Source organism: Gigantopelta aegis, chromosome 10 (assembly GCF_016097555.1).
Source record: "Gigantopelta aegis isolate Gae_Host chromosome 10, Gae_host_genome, whole genome shotgun sequence".
NCBI lineage: Eukaryota > Metazoa > Mollusca > Gastropoda > Neomphalida > Peltospiridae > Gigantopelta > Gigantopelta aegis.
In genome coordinates, this window is record NC_054708.1 from 7,521,398 (window position 1) to 7,544,856 (window position 23,459).

A 23,459-nucleotide genomic window follows, 5' to 3' on the forward strand; every position below is an offset into this window, starting at 1 on the left:
TTTGGTGGGATGGAGTGATGGTGTGCAGTCAAGTCACTACTAGTATATGTAGGAAGTGTCTTAATCCTGACAACTCTGAATACTGTCAGATCTGTCGTGCCTACGGGGGCGGGGGGGGGGGGGGGTATAGACAGGGTTTTTAACGGGAGTGTGGGCATTCAGATACAAAGGAAGAGAGCACAGCTGTTCTTACTGAAATCGTAATCCTATGTGTTATAAATTATTTTATTTAATGTGTTTTCAAACAGTGTTTTAATGTTGGCAAATTATATAGAACGTCAGTGATCTGTCTTCACTGACGGGAAATCCCGACAGCATTAATGAAGCCTTGGCGTTTGGATCCAACGTGTAATGTAAAATGTGGAATCGTTTTCTCAACACGTTATACGATACTTAATTGCATTAAATATGTTCTCATTCATAACTATAGTTTAAAAAGTCATTTTATATTAAGATTCTAATTTATTTACGTTTTTAAAATGCAGTAAATACAAACTTTAACAGAAATTAAACAAGACCAGATTATGCATTAGTATTTAAGTTCAATCAACACTCCTACTTTTGCGTGTATTTACCAACAAGCGGAAAGGGCGACGTTATATATACACGGCCACCGTGCATAATTCAAGACTGTCAATACGCATAGCTACCATGTATGATGTAGCCTTGGCAGTTGATGAATACAAAAGATAATGTCGGTTGTAAGTATCATCGTGTATGTATTTGAGGCATGACAAGCCATGACGGCTGTCTTTGTTTTGTTTTTTGTTACCGTGTAAATAATAACCTGATATTATGTACTCCGACCTCCGTTTTTATAGCCATTCCATGAGAGGGAAAAAGCTGGCTTAGAAGTTAATGTGCCTCGGGACTTTCATCACTTGTTAACAATGTGGACATGCTCGTTGTAGTTCATGTCATATGGATCAGCGTGTGTTATATTTGTAAATTTATTTTTAAGAAAAGTACAGCTGACAAAGCTGTTCAGGTTGTGACAGAAGTGGACTGTCACTGTTCAACTTCAGGTCTTGATGAACTCAAACTGAAAGTAAAACCGGACCACGTAAAAGAACGAACAAACAACAGGCCTACTTGTAATTTTTGCGGTAATTTGCGGAAAGAAAGAAACACTACATTTTTACTAAAATTCCTTTTTTTTAAAATTTATTTATATATAATATTTCCCAATTAACTTACCCAATTGAGTTTTAATTGTCATTGAGTCCTTGACCTATCCAATGGGTTCTTTAAATGTCTTAATTATCATTGTCTTTAAGAAGCCATTCTCTAATTGACCCATTCATAGGATAATCCCATCTCTTTATGTCCTCAGATCTATTCCTTTATCTTATCCCATATATGGCCTCCCAGATGGCTTCCAACTTAATTACCCATGATATCAATATAAAAGATGTGAGGGAGCACACCACCACTCTTTCCACCTCGAGTTTCAAATATGCAGCCAATCCAACCAGACGTTGTCGAGTGCGCTGTGCAATTACCCCCCCCCCCCACCTGGGGGGATTAATTGCAACGTATGGAAGCCTGATCGAATATCGCGTCTCGTACACTGGGTCACGGGCAACCGTGACCTTGATGTACGGAGATAGGATACCGAAGAAAGGAAGGTGGAGGAAGAGGAGACGTGCGCCAGCGGTGGCGCAGGGGGGGACAAAACCGGTGGCTAAACCGCCGGCAGCGACTCCGTCTGTTAGACCGCCCAACGCCGCTCACCCGAAGACGAAGATGGAAGTGGCCCCGGCTCCAGTCATTGCAGTCTCTTCAACAGAGGACGAGGAGTTGAAGGAGTTCGACACAGAGATCTGTGACACACCATTCAACAGACCCGATCCACCGGCCTTTACTTCAGGTTTTCCAGATGTGTCGCCAATTAAACCGGCGACACCCGTAGAGAACCAGGCCCGGAAGACGGCTGTGGTTAAGAGGAAGGCGACCACTCCCCTGAGTGCCATGCCAGCCAAGCCAAGTCGCCCCTCTCAACTGCCAAAGCCAGACAAACAACCAGTGGAGCCGTGGTCACTGCAGGCCGGCCGGCTCCCACAGCATTTTCAACAACTGGTTAAAACCAACCTCGAAGATGTACGCCAGCTTATTAGCATGCCGAAAGCAACAGCCTACCAACCTTTTCCAGACAATCCGGATGCAGGGGAGTTCGCGGTACATCGACTCAAGATGCGGGAGGGACACGACGCAGTTTGCGTCACCACCTGCCGGGATGGAATATTCAATCAAGGACTGCTACTATTGGAGATGGACAACCCGACATTACATCGCGTACTGAAAACCGTCGCGGGGATTCATTACCGAGCCATCACCAAGGCCTTAGCAGACTCCGCCTACCTGCAGTTCCTCCCACAACTTGAGACCACCGGGTACATCGGAACACCCTAGACGCCAACCTTTACTAGGGCAGGTATCAACCTCCTTTTTGGGCTAGTTGGACTTTAAACGTTTTCGATCGAGTTCAAAATTCTTATGTTTATTTTTTTAATAAATAGTCTGATGCATTTTACTTTGGCGCCCGATCAATTGCTCAAAATCACCTTAAAAACCTTTTGGCCGAGCAGTCTCAACCTTTTGGGTTTAATTTTAAGAGTCCAGACATGTTTTGGGATGCAGTTATTCTTTGTAGACTTAGGTATTTGACAGGCTTCACCGAGGAATCGAAACTTAGCCAATCAGAGCACGGCTCCCACTCGGTGTTACTTCAAGTTTGCAAAGTGTCTGCTATTCGGTCCGCGCTCGCGTTTGACCGCACTAAATGGCTTTTTTCCAAAACCTGCCCACTTCAAACTCAATCCCCCCCCCTCCGCTCCGGAGTTGGTCACTGGCGAAGTCAGAGGCTAAATCCGTAGTGGGCATGCCTGAACCTTCGTGGATAGGGGCACGTTAATAGAGTTTCCCAGTTCCCAGTTCTTTCCACCTTCTGTATGGAATGTGCATGAGGCCACTGTCAATGACGGCCACCGAACGAACAACATTTGTGAAGGGTGGAACAATAAGTTTTTCAGCATGGTTGGCCATCATCATCCTTCTATCTGGAAAGTTATCCAGTGGTTCCAACGTGAAGAATCCACTGTACGCACCGTTCTTCAAAAGGATGCAGTCGGCAACGCCTCGAAGAAGCGCAAGAACAAGGGTCAGATTCACCTCCAGAGGAGACTCAAATCCTTGTGCCAGGACCGTGTCAATGGTTCCAAGTCCATTCCTGAGTTTTTGCATGGAGTTGGACACAACATTTGCATTACCAAGTGCTTATGACCTAAATTATACAAAGAAATTCATATATGAGAATAAAATTGTCAACAAAGTATGAAATAAAACTTTCTTTCTTTCCGTTTCTTTTTTTCCTAGCCAAAATTGTTTCTTTCTTTCCTGTTTCTTTCTTTCCATTTACCATACACCACAACTGGCTTAAATTCACCCGGAAGGTTTTTTCAAACATTTGTAAACTGCTTTGACTGGTTTTCACAGTCATTTGGTTTGACATTTATGGTCAACATTCCAAACTGCACTGAAGTTGTCTTTGAGATGACAAAGTTTGAAATGTGTCACTCACAAATTCATGAAATTGTTAACACCTTTTAGATAACATGCTTAAATACTAGATGTAACCCACAGTTCTAAGCATGAAAAAGTTTTGAATCCATGATGTTTCACCTCTAAGGCAGTTCGCCCCCAGTTTGACCTGTTCGCCCCCAAGTCGATTCGCCCCCAACTGTTTGCCTCCAACTATTTGTCAGTTTGCCCAAAACATTTAGTCAGTTTGCCCCCAACTCCCAATTACTTGTTACTTTTAAACAATTATTGTATTGTTTCTTTAGAGGCATTTTAAAGTGTGTGTGTGTGTTTCTTTTCTTAGAGGTATAAAGTGTTTCATAAAATTAAAAAGCACTTTTACACATATAGGGTTGCACTAGAGGAAGCTCGGCACACACAGATGGGTCCAGACCACACATTCACATCGACACAGTGGTATCTTTGTGGGGGCGAACTGATTATGCACATGGGGGCGAACTAAAAATATCATTGTGTAGATAGCCAGCCCTCATTATCTGAGGTTATATATGCACAGTTGCTGTGTAGATAGTCACTTCTTTTTTAAGTAACAAATATGACAATCCCTGTTGCGGTTGTATTAATTAATGAAATTGATCTTTGTATGCAGTGTTTAGCATTATTTGTGTACCGTGGGTGACTGGACCTGAGTGCAAAAAGATCCTTTTGAAATGTGGCATTGGGACAAGTACACAGAAGGTGGTCGACCATATAAATTGAAAGAGGAAAAGCAGATATGAAACTGATAAATTAGCCTAGGATATTTTATTATAGATTACAGCCACATTCTATGAGTTTTGGTCAAGGATTAAAGATGTTTCATGCAAAACAAAATGTGTGTAATCCAAGGTGGCTGCAATATAAAATTTATATGAGAGTCAGACTTACCTTTTGATAGGACCTAGCCAATGTTAGTGAACATTTTGTTCAGTATCCCATTGCGATTCGTTACATACATTTCAAAGCCCTCTACACAATTCTAAAATGTTAAACAGTAATTGCTAGAAATGTCGCTACTCAAAATTAAAAAAAAAAAAGTTCCCTGAATGTTGATTCCCATTTACCATTAAGTTATTAACATTCAACTTATTAACTTACGTCTTTCAAGATAAGCAAATAATTTTGCAGGAATGAGAATTTTATCATTTACAAAAAGACTCAACTTCACCACCTAGCTCGGCAGTTTGGAGCCAAATAATCATTACTCCCAAGAATATGATGGCATTTTGGCTGGTTTGAAACAGTTTAAAATATTTACAGCAGTAGCCTTATTTAATGTAATATTTGATAATCAAATTATTACAAAATATTTGTTTGGATCTAGTTAGAACTTGAATCCCCAAAGAAGAAATTATTATAAAAATATTAAAATGTAATTCAGAAGATAACATTTAATATTTATTTTTCAGATTTCAGTTCAAAGGAACAAGAATCTTGTCACTCCAGAACAAGAAATAATAATACAACAAAAAACAAGTCCTTCAGTGGATATAAATCTAACAAAAACAATAGTGCTCATCCAGTCAATCACAGTAAACCTGGCAGACAAAGTTGGCCCATGGCTATGTCAAGATCAAACCCCAAGACTGCCAAGTCTTTGAAAGAAATTCAGAAGAACAACTCTGATGTATCCCTATCGTGGCTGCTGAGTCTGCAGGAGAAACAGGGTGGCACGTCGGCACATCAGATGAACGACTGGCACGACAGACTGGAATCCGTTTGGTTTGACGACAGTATCAAGAGTAAGAGTCAGGTCATAAACTGGACGTCGGAAACTCTCAAACAATACTTCTCTACTGCATCCAACCCTTTTGCTTTGGCACTGTATCTCACACAGAGGTCACGTGATTATCTGACGAGCAAATCAAATACATTGTCGTATTTTATCCTAAAACAGTTTGACCAGTGGCTGAAGTCGCCAAACAATACAGTGAGAGGAACGGCGGATTCCATGCTGACTCATGGTTTCCGTTTCAGTGTCTTGCGAGTGGTGACCGCCCCACACACCACCCTGTTAGATCTGGCGGTCAAGGCGTTTAATCTCAACCACAGTGGAAACGAGTATTGTGTGCCAGTCGTCAAGGAACTGTTGGCCAACAAGAAGTACAACCAGGTTGGTAGATCTACATGTATGCAGATTAGGGCTAGCTGTATGCATGGAACATTTTGTTCAGTATCACATTGCGATTCGCTATGCAACTTTTAGAGATCTCTACACAATTTTTTAAAATAATGGCTATACAGTTTTCAATTTGAATAGAAATATCGCTAATCAAGATTTTGAAAGCAAAATGTTCCCAGGATATACATGCAGATACTACAACTGTGAAACAAGTGGTCAGTGGTCACTTAGGGGAATATCAAAAGACAGTTACTACTGCTAGCATAATGCAGGTTTCATTGTTCTATTATTCTACATATTGAAGTGATGCTCCATTGATCGATTCAAATCGAAAATTGATCATTTTGACTCTACAGATGTGATGATCGATTATAAAAACACATAAACGCTTCTGCAGGAAAATGTAAACTGTAATTGTTCCTCTAGTTCAGATGATAAAATTAGGGTAAATCTGCGGGTGTTTGGGTTTGTTTTCATGTGTACATAATGGAAAAAGAAGATATTAAATAGTTAATAAATGTAAAATTAGCCATTTGTAGGGTGTACACGCCAAGAGGTGCATGGTCCTTATAATTGAAATCCTTCTTATGTTCATATAATTCTAACTGATTATGTAATTGAAAGTTGATAAGTTGGTGCCAACCGATTATAAATGATGATATCTATGTGATGAAATTTCAACCGATTTCCATCACTAATATATTACTATGATACTAGATCAGCTAGGAGAAAGTAGGATAAGCTGTTAAGAAGTTGCAGCTTATTTCAAGGCTATGTTATACTAATGTTGCTATAAAGGATTATTTACAAGTTCTAAAGGAAGATAAGTATCTGTTTAATCTGTTGTCCATGGGGTTCAGTTAGCTGATACTGTGTACTGTAACGTTTACTTGTCTGATGTTGCTGTATTTCAGACTGGTTTCTTCTTTCACTAACCTCATTTTACATTTGTTTCTAGGCTGCTCAATGTATCAGCAAGTTGCAGTTACAGTCCGAATTCACTATGGAGGAGGTAATTATGTTTTGTTTTGTTTTTTCTTTGTTTTGTGGTGGGTTTTTTAATGTGACCCAAATACTTCAGAGTGTATATGTTGATATTTTTATAATGTGATGTTTACTTAACAGTTATTACAGTTTTAGATGTCAGATTTAGACAGATATGCCATGTTTTAAGTTTGTTTTCTATTTTCAGGCATGAAATTAAATTGTTTAATGTTATTTACACATGTGTATTTGTTATTAAGAAATGATCTTTTACAAGAACCAGGGTTTCTTGAATTTTTGTCATAAACGTAATGGACCAAATTTACGAAGTCTGCAGGTGTTTAAGCATTGTAAATGTATGTAGTTACACACATGTAAGTCAAAAACAGGCTTCGTAAATTCGGCCCAATGTAACTTAGAAAGTTACATCTTCCATTAATTGGGGCGAGACGTAGCCCAGTGGTAAAGCATTCATTTGATGTGCAGTAGGTTTGGGATCGATCCCTGTCTGTGGGCCCATTGGGCTATTTCTCGCTATCCTGTCTATGGGATAGGGCATATAAAAGATCCCTTGCTGCTAATCGAAAAGAGTAGGCCATGAAGTGGCGACAGCAGGTTTCCTCCCTCCATATCTGTGTGTCCATATGTCCGACGCCGTAAATAAAATGTGTCGAGTGTGTCATTAAATAAACCATTTTCTGCCTTCCTTCTTCCATTAATTAGTTATCTGGAAGATAATCATACTGGTAACAGATGATATCTGATTTTGGGTAATTGCAGCAGTGTGAAGTTGTGTTTATTCTGAAGGAATGTTTCTCATGTGAAGACCGTCACTTTGTAGATTGTGCTGCCACTGATCCTGCAAGACAAGGTAAACGTTGTGGAGGACTATCTGGCCGGGAATGCGGAGCAGCAGAAACTGGCCGTCAAGCTGCTTGACCACATGTGTGACCCACAGACAAACCTGCATCAACTAGTCGAGTACGTACTTCTAAACTAAACTCTTAATGACAGGACTAATAGAATCTATTACTGTTTTGATGTACAGTGAAACTCCTTTAAACCGGACACCCTCTGGACCAAGTTAAAGTCCGGTTGTAAGAGGTATCCGGTTTAGAGAGGTTCTCTTCTGTACAGATATTTAATAAGGGGCTGCAAAAATTGTCCGGTATTGAGGGAATTCCGGTTCACAGAGGGTCTGGTTTTCACAGGTTTCACTGTATTATACCTCAAAACAGTGATAGATTAGTACTGTACTATTTAGTATAGATACGGCAATTCCAGCCCGAGGGACAAAATGTTTTTATGAGGGACGAGGTTTACAGAGGTCAATTTTTTGTTTTGACATTTTGCTTTTTTATAGAATACTCTTCAAGATGTAACATATTATAAAAGTAAATGTAAATAATTTGCAGATTTTATTAAGTTCATAGGCTTTCTTGTTCATGACAGTAATCATATTTTATTATTTAAATTGCAGTTTATCTGGAGTAGAAAATGTAAAAATGCAAAAACTACAAAAGAAGACCCTTAGTAAGCTTGCTTGTCGATTGATGAAGTTGTTCCAGATACCATATGGTAAGAAGGAAGTTTTTGTCGAGATGTTTTTTTTCTGTGTATCTACCATATTCTAAGCATGTATGTGGTTATCTTTATTTTCCATCTAACAGAGTTTAAGAGCATAAAACATTTGAGTAGTAATTGGTTGATTTTTGTTTAACTATGTAAGCAAGCAAAATGTAACACTGTAATTAACAATGTTAACGGAATTAGGTTTTTGGTGAATTAATTATAAATATAATCCCTAAACTTAACTTTAATTCTTGTTTAGTGATTTAACAAAGGACAGAGTAAACTGTTTACAGTAAAGCAAGTGTAACAGTTAAACCATAACTTTCTTGATTAGTTATGTATCGGCTTTTTGTGGGTATTCCAAAGAGGATGGTTTGCTTTGATTACATCAGATGTTCCATGTACCTTACATGTCTCTTTGACAATAAAATGTATGTTATGTTAGACGCAAGACAGACATAGTTTAAAACGTGCTGATGTTACATTACTTTCCTTGTTTTACAGTGCCAAATAACAAGGGTTAGTGCCTTTAAATACGCTATTTAATATATGTATATATTCACTGTTCTAGAGGTGTGTCCTAATATTTCTAATGCTCGAGGACTGGGAGCATTGAAGTATCTGATGTACAAGAAGTATATCGAGGTTGGTTCTATATTTATACCAGGTCCTATAGATAGTGCTACATGCTAACTAGTACATTCACATTTTTCTGTCTGTCTATATTTACATCCTTTATTTCAGTATTTGTCCACTACTTAGATAACATCCATTCCATTTCTATGTAGCCCAACATTGATCAAGCTGTACATTTCTGATATTTTCAACCTCGTGTGTTATGGGTACATAATGTCTCAGTGTATGTTTTACCTCATTTATTTAAATGTTCATTATCTTTTTTGTTGCATGGAGTGTAGAAAATGTGGAATCCATTTCATTTGATATAACCTGTTACAACCATCTATGGTGTCCTAATTTTAAAGGAATTATTTCGCAGTGGTTTTGGACTGGGTTTTTTCCTTCAGGTTTGATCATTTTTGCTTAGATTTTTAAAAACCAAGAAACTACATTCCCGTATAATCACTCAAAATGCATTGCTGAGAATGTAAAATGTTAATGATATTGGGAGAAGAAATCCATTAATATGCCTCCAACGTGTACCACATTTATCATCTTTGAACACTTGGTTTTCGAAAGTATATATTAAACTGATGTTAAATACCAACATTATATCTATTAATTAACCAGTATAATTGTGGAACATCTTTTGTTTTGTAATTCAGAAAAGTTTTGGGTCTGGAAGCTGGGATGAAATGATTCAGGTTAGTGTATGACTTGTTTTTGATGTTATGTGAAGTAAACTAGAGGTTAATGGCAGTCAAACTAATGCATTGTTTTAGCCATTAAAAGGAATATCCTCAGTTTGTAGCCTTTTAAACTTTTTTTTTTGCAAATAAAATATTTTTACAGGATTAAACTTACAATTTTACTAAGAATATGAATATCTCTATAATCAATGCATTTCTGGACATTTTAACATTTAGTACATACAAATTTATTATTTGTTCCAACAATCAAACTAAATTTGAAATAATTCAGCCAAAGGTTATAACAAATTTAATTAATGTATTTATCAAATTAAATGTAATGCTTTATACTTAAAACATTATTTTACCATGTCATGTTAGTATAAAACATGTCATGGTAAGATAATGTTTTAAAAAAGAGGAAAAAGCAGGATGTGTGTTTATTTATGCAGGGCTCACACTGGAAAAAACTTTGTTTTAGCCAATTTTTACATATGTAGTTTTCCCTTTTAAATAATGTTTTAAAAGTGGCTAATTAAAAATAAATAAAAATTAACCAAATGCTAAGTGTTGTAGCCACCTTGAATAAAAATTAGCAATTGGCTAATTTTGCCATGGACAGGGTGAGCCTGTTATAAATGTCTTAATTAACCAAGTCCTTCCGTTGACTTGATGTTTTCTGCATATTTACTTGATGTTTTCTGCATATTTACTTGATGTTTTCCGCATGATGTTTTCCGCATATTTACTTGATGTTTTCTGCATATTTACTTGATGTTTTCCACATGTTTACTTGATATTTTCCACGTAGTTACTTGATGTTTTCCACGTAGTTACTTGCATGTTTTCCACATATTTACTTGATGTTTTTCACATATTTACTTGATGTTTTCCACATATTTACTTGCATGTCAGTCTGCCGTTGGGTCGAGTGCATATCTCCGGCAGCAGTTGGTGGAGCAGATCATGTGTTACAACGACCTCACTGAGGCCGCCAAGTGGGCCAACTACTACAACCTGGAGGATTCCTCCCTGCCAGTGCCGGTACGAGAAGCCAGGGCCAGACTCGCTCAGTATGTAGCTTTAAACATTTGTCTCAAAATACACATAATCTTCTTGTGGTAATGTAAAAGTGTATGTTCCAAAAGTTAAACTAGATAATCAGGCCTTAATTTACAACTGAAAAAGTAAAAGAATGACTTCTTCATACCCAAAAGAAAAGAGAGAAGTGTGATAAAGACGGGTGAAGTGAACGTTTATCAGTTCATTTTGTAATATTTCGTCATGTTCCGCGTTTATTTGGAAACGCTCCCAATTAGACTCTTGGTTTGAATCGTAATATTTCATTATCAAACATCATTACTTCCAGTAATAAAATTTAAACAAAACAATTAAATATTTTCATTAAAATGTGATAGTATTAAAGAAATGATAATATGTCATTGTTACTTCAATATCAAAGTAATAATGAGTATTTTCTGTCATTACTGAAATGATTGTGACTGAAAATGAACAATGCTTGACTGGTCACTGCAAATGGGCATGACATGTGTTGATGTACAGTCAGGCACCAAAGTAAAACCACGGACTGAGAAGGTCTTACGAGAGCTGTGGCACTACACAAGTCAGGGTCTTGATGTCTTTTGTGTTAGTTTGCTTTTGAAATCGGATTAGGTCCAAAATACAACAACAACTTCTCACTGCTGTTAATAGAGAAAACTTCATTTCACAGGTTAGATTAGGGCCTGGATAATGCAAGCAATATTAATCTTTCTGGATGTTTAAAAGCAAGTATTAAAGCTGAGTTGTGAATGTTTTAGACTGAAGCCTGATGAGCCGGTTCCGAGTCTGACATTCAATGAGGGCGATGAGAACTGGGATGACGAGTGTATTCCCCAGGAGGAGATGGACAAACACTACCACAGTCTGGCCGTCACGCTGGACCAGGTGACCATCATCGACACCAAACAGAAACTCAAGACGTGTGTCCAGCATCTGACAGTGGTCAGTGTTAAACACATTCCAGGGATTTATACAGGCATTCTGTGGGTCAGAACATAGGGCAAAACAAAGTGGCATTGAAATTTCCCAATTTTTGTACTAAAAGTTCCCAATATATATATTTACTTTTGTCTGTTAAATTAATTTAACAGTGGTGTACTGCATCGTTTAGTGGCTTGAAAACATATCCCAAGTATGATTTACTCACATTAATTTTCACAATCCCACCAGACATAAGATCCTGGTGACGTATTCCACATATATTCCTGCATTCCTTCTTTCTAAATTGATGAGAAAACATTTCTAAAAAAAAAAGTATGTTTGTAATAACCAACTATCTTGTGAAAATTATTAAATAGACTTTAATATTTTCAGTCCTTTTTCTTTTTCAAAAATATTTTCTTGGTTTAAAAAAAGCAGAAAATAACACACAAAAATTAACGTAATTACTAATCACATTCATATGCTAGTTTTGAATAATTTTGTTCAAATTTACCTAAAAAATTGTAATTTACTAGCACCAGTTCTCTTATTTTTGGAGTGAAAAAGAGCAGTAAAGTGATTGGGGTATCTGGTTAAAGGGATCTGACATTTAGATACTCGCAGATTATAGTATGTACTTATGAATATTTATTAAAAGTGAGTTTCAAATTTGTCCGGTAGTTAACAAAACTACTAAACATTACATGTTGAATGTTGTAAGAATGAAGATGTCTACCGATTTGTTTTTCTTTCAGCCCGGCACTGTTATTGGGATTGATTCTGAATGGAGGCCTGCTTTTGCCAATACGCCTGCAAGGTATGTGTCGTATGTGAACCTGGTGGCAGTATATTTAATATGATTAATAATAGCACTGTCATCACAGGCATATGGGATGATACTTTATGAAAAAAAATTCCCTTGAAATTGGGGGGAGAAAGAGACAGACAGACAGACAGACAGAGACGGACAGAGAGAGAGAGAGAGAGAGACAGACAGGAATAGGTGTGTGGCAGGGAGATGGTTTCAAGGAGAAAATGGCTAGTGAAGCGATAGTGATTGATTGCAACTATTCAGTTTGGCACTGTGTTATCCCTTTTATACCCAGCTAAACTTATTACTGTTCTATTTATTTTAATTTTAAAACAACTTATCCAAAAACTATAGAGCTGAAATGGTTAAAAGATGTCTGGCACATCACTTAGTATTTACTTAATCATATTGATGTACTTACCTTTGTTTGACTCCCAACAGCCGATCTCTGTGTTTGTGCTGGGGTGTCATTAAACATACATTTCATTAGTATTTACTTTCAAATTGATATTTATTATTTCAGAGTGGCCTTCTTACAGATGGCGGTGAGAGACCACGTGTTTGTCACTTGATGTTTCTAATTTCAGAGTGGCCTTGTTACAGATGGCAGTGAGAAACCACGTGTTTGTCACTTGATGTTTATCATTTCAGAGTGGAATTGTTACAGATGGCGGTGAGAGACCACGTGTTTGTCACTTGATGTTTATCATTTCAGAGTGGCCTTGTTACAGATGGCGGTGAGAGACCACGTGTTTGTCACTTGATGTTTATCATTTCAGAGTGGCATTGTTACAGATGGCGGTGAGAGACCACGTGTTTGTCACTTGATGTTTATCATTTCAGAGTGGCATTGTTACAGATGGCGGTGAGAGACCACGTGTTTGTCACTTGATGTTTATCATTTCAGAGTGGCCTTGTTACAGATGGCGGTGAGAGACCACGTGTTTGTCACTTGATGTTTATCATTTCAGAGTGGCCTTGTTACAGATGGCGGTGAGAGACCACGTGTTTGTCACTTGATGTTTATCATTTCAGAGTGGCCTTGTTACAGATGGCGGTGAGAGACCACGTGTTTGTCACTTGATGTTTATCATTTCAGAGTGGCATTGTTACAGATGGCGGTGAGAGACCACGTGTTTGTCACTTGATGTTTATCATTTCAGAGTGGCCTTGTTACAGATGGCGGTGAGAGACCACGTGTTTGTCACTTGATGTTTATCATTTCAGAGTGGCCTTGTTACAGATGGCGGTGAGAGACCACGTGTTTGTCACTTGATGTTTATCATTTCAGAGTGGCCTTGTTACAGATGGCGGTGAGAGACCACGTGTTTGTCACTTGATGTTTATCATTTCAGAGTGGCATTGTTACAGATGGCGGTGAGAGACCACGTTTTTCTTATTGACTGTCACGTCCTCAGCTCTGTGATGGACTCGGAAGACTGGTCTCACTTCACCAGCAGCATCTTCTGTAACCAGTCTCTTCTCAAACTTGGTAAGTATATTGCTCCTTTGTAGACAAGTTGTCTTCCATTCTGTGTCATAGGGTGGGACGTAGCCCAGTGGTACAGCGCCTACTTGATGTGCAGTCGGTGTGGGATCAATCTGCGTTGGTGGGCCCATTGGGCTATTTCTCGTTCCAGCCAGTGCACCACGGCTGGTATATCAAAGGCCGTGGTGTGTGCTACCCTGTCTGTGGATGTTGCCTATAAAAGATCCCTTGCTGCTTAAAAAGAGTAGCCTATGAAGTGACAACAGCAGGTTTCCTCTCTCAATATCTGTGTGGTCCTTAACCATATGTCTGACGCCATATATCCGTAAATAAAATGTGTTGAGTTCATTATTAAATAAAACATTTCCTTCCTTCCTTCCATTCTGTGTCACTACTTTAGAGTGTAACTAGGTCACACTTACCGTGTAACTATAGGTTGTATTGGATTTCAGATTATAGGGATAAGATGTTGTTTTTATCTACAACCATAGCTCAATACTTATTTGTTGCTTAGGACTTTTTGAATGTAGCTCAGCTTCTTGTTTTAAATTCAATAATTTGTGTGTAAGAAGAGAAAATGATATTTAAATTGATATATTTAATAGGATTTGGTTTTGAGGGAGACTTGAAGATGCTGGTGAACACATTTCCTAGCATGAAGGAACCTCTTCTTGAAATGAAACGAGTGATAAACATCGAAGATCTCACAAAACAGGTAACTCTTTCTTCATTTCAAGGGACATTCCTGAGTTTGCTGCATTGTAATATGTTTCCGACTAATAAAATATTTCTATGATTTAACTTATATATTAAATATATTTTCTTGTTTAGAATATCAGTGTCTGTATATTCAATGAGTTTCTGGTCGTCTTAATATTTGTAAGAAGCCCAAACTGGAATTTGTCTTCAAATAATTTTGTAAGTACGAAAAAACAATATTTTAGGAAATAAAATGAAATTTAACCTAGTACAAATATTAAAATGATCAAAAACACATTTAATATAGAGCCAATAATATTTGATGCAGAAAAATATATTTGATATGTAATTACAATCATTAAAAAGTTTCTGTTAGTCGATAACATCTTAAAAATTGTAGCAAACTCGGGAATGTCCCTTTAATATTATAGCCTGTGTCACAATGGTGGATTTTTCTCTTTATACCAAGTGGTGCACTTGTCATATGTTGGACATTAGAGCCAAAATTTAATATTATACTCTGTGAATTTTTCTTTCTTCCATTTGTTGCACTTACCATATGTTGGACATTAGAGCCAAACTTTTAAAATTATAGTCAGTGACGAAATGATGGATCTTTCTGTGTCTACTAAGTGTTGCAGTTACCAGTATTATGTTGAACATTATAGCCTCAATTTGTGTGATGTTACCGATAAGAGTCCCTTACTAAATGAGCGATAGGTCATAAGATTGAGAGCCCTCAATGAACATGTGGTATTTGCTATCCTCGTTATGGAAATTTGCAATATAAAAATATTTTGCAGATGTTTGGTAGGAATAGCCAATGTTGCAGCAGAGCATTACATCTCTCAATCTCAAGTCAATAGACAGGTTGGACAATGCTGCATCTCTCAATCTCAAGTCAATAGACAGGTTGGACAATGCTGCATCACTCAATCTCAAGTCATTAGACAGGTTGGACAATGCTGCATCTCTCAATCTCAAGTCAATAGACAGGTTGGACAATGCTGCATCTCTCATTCTCAAGTCAATAGACAGGTTGGACAATGCTGCAAGATATTGAGTTGAAATGTTATGTATAGCTTTATCATGAAGAGTTACTGATCAAATTTGACTTTCATGGGGAGTTCATAGTTTTGACGGAGTTATGGCCCTTAAATTTAGGAGATATTAAAATTTGTTGGGTCTGTGTGAAAACATGTACTATGTTAGAAGGACTCTCAGAATGCTAACAGATTATTTTCCTTTCTGTAAACAGGCCACAAACCAATGGATTGATTCTCCACTTAACCTTTCATGTGTTTGTGTTCTGTTGTACAGATGTTTGGTGATGGCCCGGTTATGTTGAATGAAAAGCTCTTGGAAGGAGATGAGGCTGTAGCAGGTCCGAGCTGTGTGGACAGGGACGATGTTGATGTGGATGACGACGATGATGACGAAGGTGCTATGGTGGCCAGACCGTTCAAGTTTCAGAAGAAAGAGGAGCGCGGTTTGAGTGAGCTGGTTCGTCGGTGTCTCGGGAAGCCGCTGTGTAAGATAGAACAGATGTCAGACTGGGAGAGGAGACCGCTCAGAACAGAACAACTTGTTTACGCAGGTTCGTCACGTCAAACTCATTGATATTAAAACACAATACAGTTTATTAGTCTCCTACTGGTCCAACAAGAGGGAACTATAGGTTTTGTCTCCATTTTTCTGTCGGGGCGGGATGTAGCCCAGTGGTAAAGCTCTCGCTTAATGCACAGTCAGTTTTGGATCAATTCCCGTCGATGGCCCCATTGGGCTATTTCTCATTCCAGCCAGTGCTCCGCAACTGGTGTAACAAAGGCCGTGGTATGTACTATCCTGTCTGTGGGATGGTGCATATAAAAAGATCCCTTGCTGCTAATCAAAAAGAGTAGCCCATGAAGTAGCAACAGCGGGTTTCCTCTCTGTGTGATCCTTAGCCATATGTTTGACGCCATATAACCATAAATAAAATGTGTTGAGTGTGTCATTAAATAAAACATTTCCTTCCTTCCTTCGTTCCTTCTTTCTGTCCTTCAGCCCTTTCTTCTGTCTATTCTGTCCATCGGTTTGTCTGTCACACATACTAGTTTTCCAGTGTCTTGATACTGAGCTGAAATTGTGTGTATAGTTATATCATGTCCAGTTTCAGATCAACTTTCACTTTCATTTTCAATTTACTCATTGTTAACAGCATTATGGCCCTTGAACTTAGAAGATTAGAAAACATGTTGGGCCTGTTGGGGACATGTATTGCTTTAGCAGTACATTGAAAATGCTTGTTTTAATCTTCAAACGTACACTGTATTTTTTAAGTATTATAAAAGTATATATGGGTATATGAGGCACACAGATATTTATTTATATTATAGGCTTGCACCAGAATTTGTTTCTGGTTCATATATCCTCCACATTTTCTCAAGTAAAACTCTCCATTATATATTTTTTAAATGTAGAAGAAATATCTAATGTGTCCTTCAAAGGTGGTTCATTTTACACAACAAAACTTCCTGGGCGCGGGTTGTCCCTCTCCCCCCCCCCCCCCCTCTCCTGGTAACCTCTCCCTCTCTTTTTTTTCGGATTAGGCTATGGGGCAATTAATTGGTAAAATTAAATATGTTAAATTAATTTATTTTTAGGCAGCCCAGTCCAACTGCGACCAAAGTTTTAAATTTAAATTAAAATCCTAGAGCTCTGTATTTATTAGTGACACCTTTTTGGAAAGGGCAATTTAATTTATTTATTTTTTATATTAAAGTTCCAAGTTTTATTATTTTGGATTTAAATATCAAAATTGTCCCTTAAAGTTTTCTGCCCCGAGTCAGGCCACTGGCATCCAGACGGGACTCAGGATAGACATGCTCGAAACCTTCGTGGTACATGAGCATGGAAAAATCTTCAAGTCAAGTCATTTTACATGAGATAATATATTTATTGAATGAATACTGCATTGTGTATGCTGAAGACTAATGTTTATCTTTGTGTGTGATTTCCACCTCTTTAATGCCTTTGTTCTGTTAGAGATTTTTGGTGTTTTGTATGCTAAAGACTAATGTTTATTATATGTGTGAATTGCAGCTCTAGATGCCTATGTTCTATTAGAAGTTTATGGTGTCCTCCTCAAGCACATTGATGCTAACCACCTTGACATTGACCCAGAGCCACTTCTATCTCACAAGTGGTGCAAACCAACACGCAACGACAAGAAAAAGGCCAAGGCAGCAGGAAAGAAACTTCCAAAACCTGAAACGGTTTGTGTTTTAACCATTTATACATAAGAAATGAACACAAAGATAAAATATACTGGATTCAACTTTTAATTTTAAAATCAAATGCAAACAGATCACAGCAAAACAAAAACCCCCAATGTTCAGTGTTTTTAGAACCTGTATATATCACTGATTTATATGCAGTGAAAGCCCTCTAAACCGGACAATCTTGGGATCAAGTAAAACGTTCAGTTTTAAGAGGTATCTGGTTTAGAGAGGTTAAATTCTGTACTGATTTTTAAAAAGTCACCATGTAAAATGTAAACATACACTTTGTATTAAACAAGTAATTTATATGGTTATCTTCATTTTTCCCAATTTTGGACTTAACATTTTTATGATAGCGCTCTTAAGTTGGTACTTATTATTTTAATAGTGATGGCCATGTTATAACTATTAACCTGACAGTTGTTGTCTTTGTTTGTGTTCAGACAGAGACGTCGTGGTGTGTGCCTCGCTCCGGTCCGCCGATGCGCCCAAACCAGCTGCGCGTGGTGGTTGACACGATGCTGCAAGGTCTTGGACGTCACCTCAGGAGTTGTGGTGTGGACGTGAGGATTCTCGAAAATAACGAAGACCACGAGAAAACCGTACAGGTGAAGAGTACTAACACTGTTTCTGTTATCTCGGTCAGGGCAGGATGTAGTGCAGTGGTAGAGGCCTGTGTCAGTCAGGGCAGATGTAGTGCAGTGGTAGAGGCCTGTGTCAGTCAGGGCAGGATGTAGTGCAGTGGTAGAGTGCTTGTGTCAGTCAGGGCAGGATGTGGTGCAGTGGTAGAGGCCTGTGTCAGTCAGGGCAGGATGTGGTGCAATGGTAGAGGCCTGTGTCAGTCAGGGCAGGATGTGGTGCAGTGGTAGAGGCCTGTGTCAGTCAGGGCAGGATGTGGTGCAATGGTAGAGGCCTGTGTCAGTCAGGGCAGGATGTGGTGCAGTGGTAGAGGCCTGTGTCAGTCAGGGCAGGATGTGGTGCAGTGGTAGAGTGCTTGTGTCAGTCAGGGCAGGATGTAGTGCAGTGGTAGAGGCTTGTGTCAGTCAGGGCAGGATGTGGTGCAGTGGTAGAGTGCCTGTGTCGGATGTGGTGCAGTGGTAGAGGGCCTGTGTCAGTCAGGGCAGGATGTGGTGCAGTGGTAGAGGGCCTGTGTCAGTCAGGGCAGGATGTGGTGCAGTGGTAGAGGCCTGTGTCAGTCAGGGCAGGATGTGGTGCAGTGGTAGAGGCCTGTGTCAGTCAGGGCAGGATGTAGTGCAGTGGTAGAGTGCTTGTGTCAGTCAGGGCAGGATGTGGTGCAGTGGTAGAGGCCTGTGTCAGTCAGGGCAGGGTGTGGTGCAGTGGTAGAGGCCTGTGTCAGTCAGGGCAGGGTGTGGTGCAGTGGTAGAGGCCTGTGTCAGTCAGGGCAGGATGTGGTGCAGTGGTAGAGGCCTGTGTCAGTCAGGGCAGGATGTGGTGCAGTGGTAGAGGCCTGTGTCAGTCAGGGCAGGATGTGGTGCAGTGGTAGAGGCCTGTGTCAGTCAGGGCAGGATGTGGTGCAGTGGTAGAGGCCTGTGTCAGTCAGGGCAGGATGTGGTGCAGTGGTAGAGGCCTGTGTCAGTCAGGGCAGGATGTGGTGCAGTGGTAGAGGCCTGTGTCAGTCAGGGCAGGATGTGGTGCAGTGGAAGAGGCCTGTGTCAGTCAGGGCAGGATGTGGTGCAGTGGAAGAGGCCTGTGTCAGTCAGGGCAGGATGTGGTGCAGTGGTAGAGGCCTGTGTCAGTCAGGGCAGGATGTGGTGCAGTGGAAGAGGCTTGTGTCAGTCAGGGCAGGATGTGGTGCAGTGGTAGAGGCCTGTGTCAGTCAGGGCAGGATGTGGTGCAGTGGTAGAGGGCCTGTGTCAGTCAGGGCAGGATGTGGTGCAGTGGTAGAGTGCTTGTGTCAGTCAGGGCAGGATGTAGTGCAGTGGTAGAGGGCCTGTGTCAGGTGCCATGGGTTGTAGGATCAATCACTGGCATAGCCAGCAATGTTTTTTGGCGGATTGGGGCCATGTTTTGGTGTGACAGTAAAATATTAAATGTGGTGGTTGGGGAGGGGGTTGTGATTTGAGTGGGTCTGCTCTCCCCAACCCACCCACACTCACCTCTTTAGCTATGTTCAATGGAACCTGGGTTTTATTCCATCTCAATCAGTGCCCTCAAATGCTGTGGTATGTGCCGTCCTGTTTATGGAGAAGTGCATATAAAAGATTTCTTGCTACGTTTCAGTAGGAGTAGCCTGTGTGGTAGCAGTGGGTTTTCTCTACAAAGAGAGTGAAATTATTAATTTTAAAAATAATATACATTGTCAGCAAATATTCTAAGCAAAAGTTGGAACAAAGACATTTTGTTAATTTTTTACAATTTGTTTTGCATAAGTTTGTCTTTTAGATTCTACTGTGGAAACCAGTTTATCTGGACTTACCTTAAATGTTTACAATACAGTCTATTATTTGTTTTTGTAATATTCATAAGTGACAGAATTTGGTGATTTAACTCAAGATGTGTTATTTACAGATTTGTCGACAAGAGGGAAGACTTGTACTTAGTAGTGGTAAGCCCTTTGCTATGGTAAGTACCACAAGTTAATATTTATGTTAACTTCTACTGAACGTTGTATACCATGTATTACCACAATAATAGTTAGAAGTTTATACTAATTGTTTTCAGGTTGGTTGTAGTTTTTAATTTTTTTATTTTGTGGGGGTTTGTTTTTGTGTTTGGCATCCCTAATCTGGTATTAACTGTATTGTCTTCGTACACTTAGGTGTTTGGCATCCCTAATCTGGTATTAACTGTATTGTCTTCGTACACTTAGGTGTTTGGCATCCCTAATCTGGTATTAACTGTATTGTCTTCGTACACTTAGGTGTTTGGCATCCCTAATCTGGTATTAACTGTATTGTCTTCGTACACTTAGGGGAGCAAGACATAGCCCAGTGGCAAAGCGCTCGCTTGATGCGTGGTCGGTTTGTATCAATCCCTGTCAGTGGGCCCCATTGGGCTATTTCTCGTTTCAGCCAATGTACCACGACTGGTATATCAAAGGCTGTGGTATGTGATATCCTGTCTGTGGGATGGTGCATATGAAAGATCCCTTGCTACTTATGGAAAAATGTAGCAGGTTTTTTAAGATTATATGTCAAAATTACTAAATGTTAATAATAAATCAATGTGCTCTAGTAGTGTCGTTTAACAAAACAAACTTACATGTAGATAAATAATTATACATTTGCATCAATTATCAGTTCATAGTTGTATTGACAGAATTTAATGTTTATATTTCAAAAATGGGTCGACAACCAAAATTAATATCTTCACTGGATGAAGGAATGTTTGTCAAATAAATGTAGGTATTTATCCATAAACCAGAGCTGAAAGATGTTTATCCAGTCTGTGTATGTTTAAGTCAAATATCGCTGTTAAAACAGTACTGACAGATGTACAGTAGGCCATGTCACCATGTGACCATTAGTAAATAAAGAGGGTTGGATAGTTATTTGATGATTAGTTAATATCTTCAATAATTAATATTCATTGTGTTAAGTGTGACAAATCAATAAATGTTCAACAGCATGTACAAGATTTGTTATACAGATGAGGTGGTTATTTTTGTGTGTTTCAGATACGTGCTCATATATTGCCAGAAATGTGTTACAACGTGCAGTCGGAAAAAGCGCGAGACCAAGCTGCTGAAGTATTACATCATTTCAATGTCACTGTCACACAGGAAGACATTTTCAGTCGCTGTCAGGTGAATAATAAATATAAGTTTTTACTTTTTTATATTTTAATCATCATTTTAAAATAAAATAAAATGTAGCACGAAATTTGTGTGCTCGTTATGATTTGACTTAATAATCTCCTTAACCATTAAGTTATTCCATGTACCCTTTCTTCTTTTTTAATGTGTTTTATACAAAGATTTATTTTAACTGCATGCTTTGGCAACTTTTTAATTATCTTTAAAAAAAACCCCATTATATATTGAATGAAATCATTAACTACTTCACAAAACTAGGAACATCAGTAACTATTAGTTAACAATCACTGTTTCAAAGATAGGATTTTTATTAAATCCTTGGCTGTTTCATTATGTATTTTAATGGGTTATTGACAAATTCCTCATTTTTAAATTCGCTGACATTAGTTCTCCAAGAACTTAACTTTTCTCTTTCACATAAGATGTATTTTTAGGTATCACAAACTTTAGGACTACCACAAACATACTGAATTTGGAAAAACAAAATCAATTAAAAATTATAACTGAAGGAATTGTAAATATTGTGTAATTTAATGGTAGTTGCTAAAAGTATTTTACACTGCCTAATAACTAATTTTAATGATTTTATGAACATTTGTTTTCATTGTGTTTTTTGTCAGATTTGCAATGGCGACAACTACATCAAGATTCCAAGCCCTGATCTTAAACTTCTGTATCAGAGGCTGGATCAGCTGAAGAAGGGAAATAACTCTACTGAACAGAGTATTCCAGACAATGTGTCACGATTTCTCATCGATTACGGCATTGACTGGTCGTCTGTTCGTCTCGTCTCAAACGGCGTCTTGCTGCAGGTTGACGCCATGCCGAAGCCGATGTTTGACAAGGTTGACTTGTTCTTCTGTTGTGCCACGTGTGGGAAAGTGTTCTGGGAAGGAACCCACTTCACTCGAGTCTGTGATCAGTTCAAACATGTACTCGACGTAAACGATAAATCTAAAACTGTGTATAACAGTCACATGCAGGAAAAGTAACTTGACATTTTCTGTGTAAAACCTCTTCACTTCTTAACATTGGAAAATATTTTACTTAAATGTTTATTTTTGCACAACTTTTGTACTCATTATAAGTTCAGTCATCATTTTATCATTGGACAAAAATCATGTTGATTGTGTCCCACTGAAAGCATTATATTAAATGTGGACTTCTGAGACAAGTATAAAATAAATGTGTACTTAAAAACATGAAATACATCTTTGTTATGATGTACGTTTTTGCTTTTTGTTGTTCTGTTGTAGTTTTCTCCTGTCTCACAAGATTGAATGCAGTGTAATTTTTATAAAAAGTGTCACACTCAGACTGTGCATGTGAAATATGACTTAATTTTTGTCATCACTCACATGTAATATTACACTCACTTGTGTTAGGATTCATGTACACAAACATCCTGACACTCGTTTCATAAAAATCAGTACGACACACAACCTCGGGTTGTTTCCTATTCTTAGTATGTACATTACTTTTATCTGTGACATTCAGATGAAATTATAAGAGCAACTTCCTCTCCTCACATATCTTTAAAAAGATGGAAACAACTTTGCATTGGTTTCAGCATGGGCATCTAATGGAAAGTTTCCAGGGGAGGGTGGGGAGACATGTTGGCACATAATAAAGGTTAGGCGTAGTCGGGCAGAAGCAAGTGAACACTGGAGGGGCTTACTTATCGATTTTGAGGGCATGAGTCACCCTAGTTTTTAGACGGGTGGGTTAGAAGCCTGCTCCCCTGAACATCTTTAAAACTAGATGTTCTGAAATTACATTTCCATGCATTCTACAAGTAAAATTTACATTATGAATGCTGATAAATGCAACATTTTAAAAATCTATTTTTCACAATGTATTTTCCGGTCCAAATTC

The 23,459-nt window shown here is 38.6% G+C and overlaps 1 protein-coding gene across 4 annotated transcripts; it reads left to right on the top strand.

The window, feature by feature from the left end:
* Positions 1-576: 576 nt before the first annotated feature.
* On the top strand, positions 577-22,791 carry LOC121384050 (exonuclease mut-7 homolog). Of its 4 annotated transcripts, none has more exons than XM_041514243.1 (18): positions 577-701; positions 4,989-5,692; positions 6,660-6,713; positions 7,527-7,666; positions 8,166-8,263; positions 8,829-8,902; positions 9,541-9,579; positions 10,480-10,637; positions 11,385-11,568; positions 12,303-12,364; positions 13,714-13,850; positions 14,453-14,562; positions 15,867-16,143; positions 17,631-17,803; positions 18,253-18,417; positions 20,339-20,392; positions 21,447-21,575; positions 22,205-22,791. In XM_041514243.1, exons 1-18 carry the CDS (start codon positions 677-679, stop codon positions 22,574-22,576), a joined length of 2,955 nt encoding a protein of 984 aa, XP_041370177.1. In that variant the 5' UTR covers positions 577-676; the 3' UTR covers positions 22,577-22,791. The 4 variants fall into 4 exon arrangements, with proteins under 4 accessions (XP_041370177.1, XP_041370178.1, XP_041370175.1 ...); XM_041514244.1 differs by lacking the exon at positions 577-701 and adding an exon at positions 837-931; XM_041514241.1 differs by lacking the exon at positions 577-701 and adding an exon at positions 843-1,106.
* Positions 22,792-23,459: the final 668 nt, after the last annotated feature.

Coding starts and splice junctions, on each gene's coding strand:
- LOC121384050 (XM_041514241.1), top strand. CDS start 899: ATGCTCGTTGTAGTTCATGTCATATGGATCAGCGTGTGTTATATTTGT. Junction 11,569..12,302: donor GTGTCCAGCATCTGACAGTG/GTCAGTGTTAAA, acceptor TTTTTCTTTCAG/CCCGGCACTGTTATTGGGAT. Junction 16,144..17,630: donor AGAACAACTTGTTTACGCAG/GTTCGTCACGTC, acceptor TGTGAATTGCAG/CTCTAGATGCCTATGTTCTA.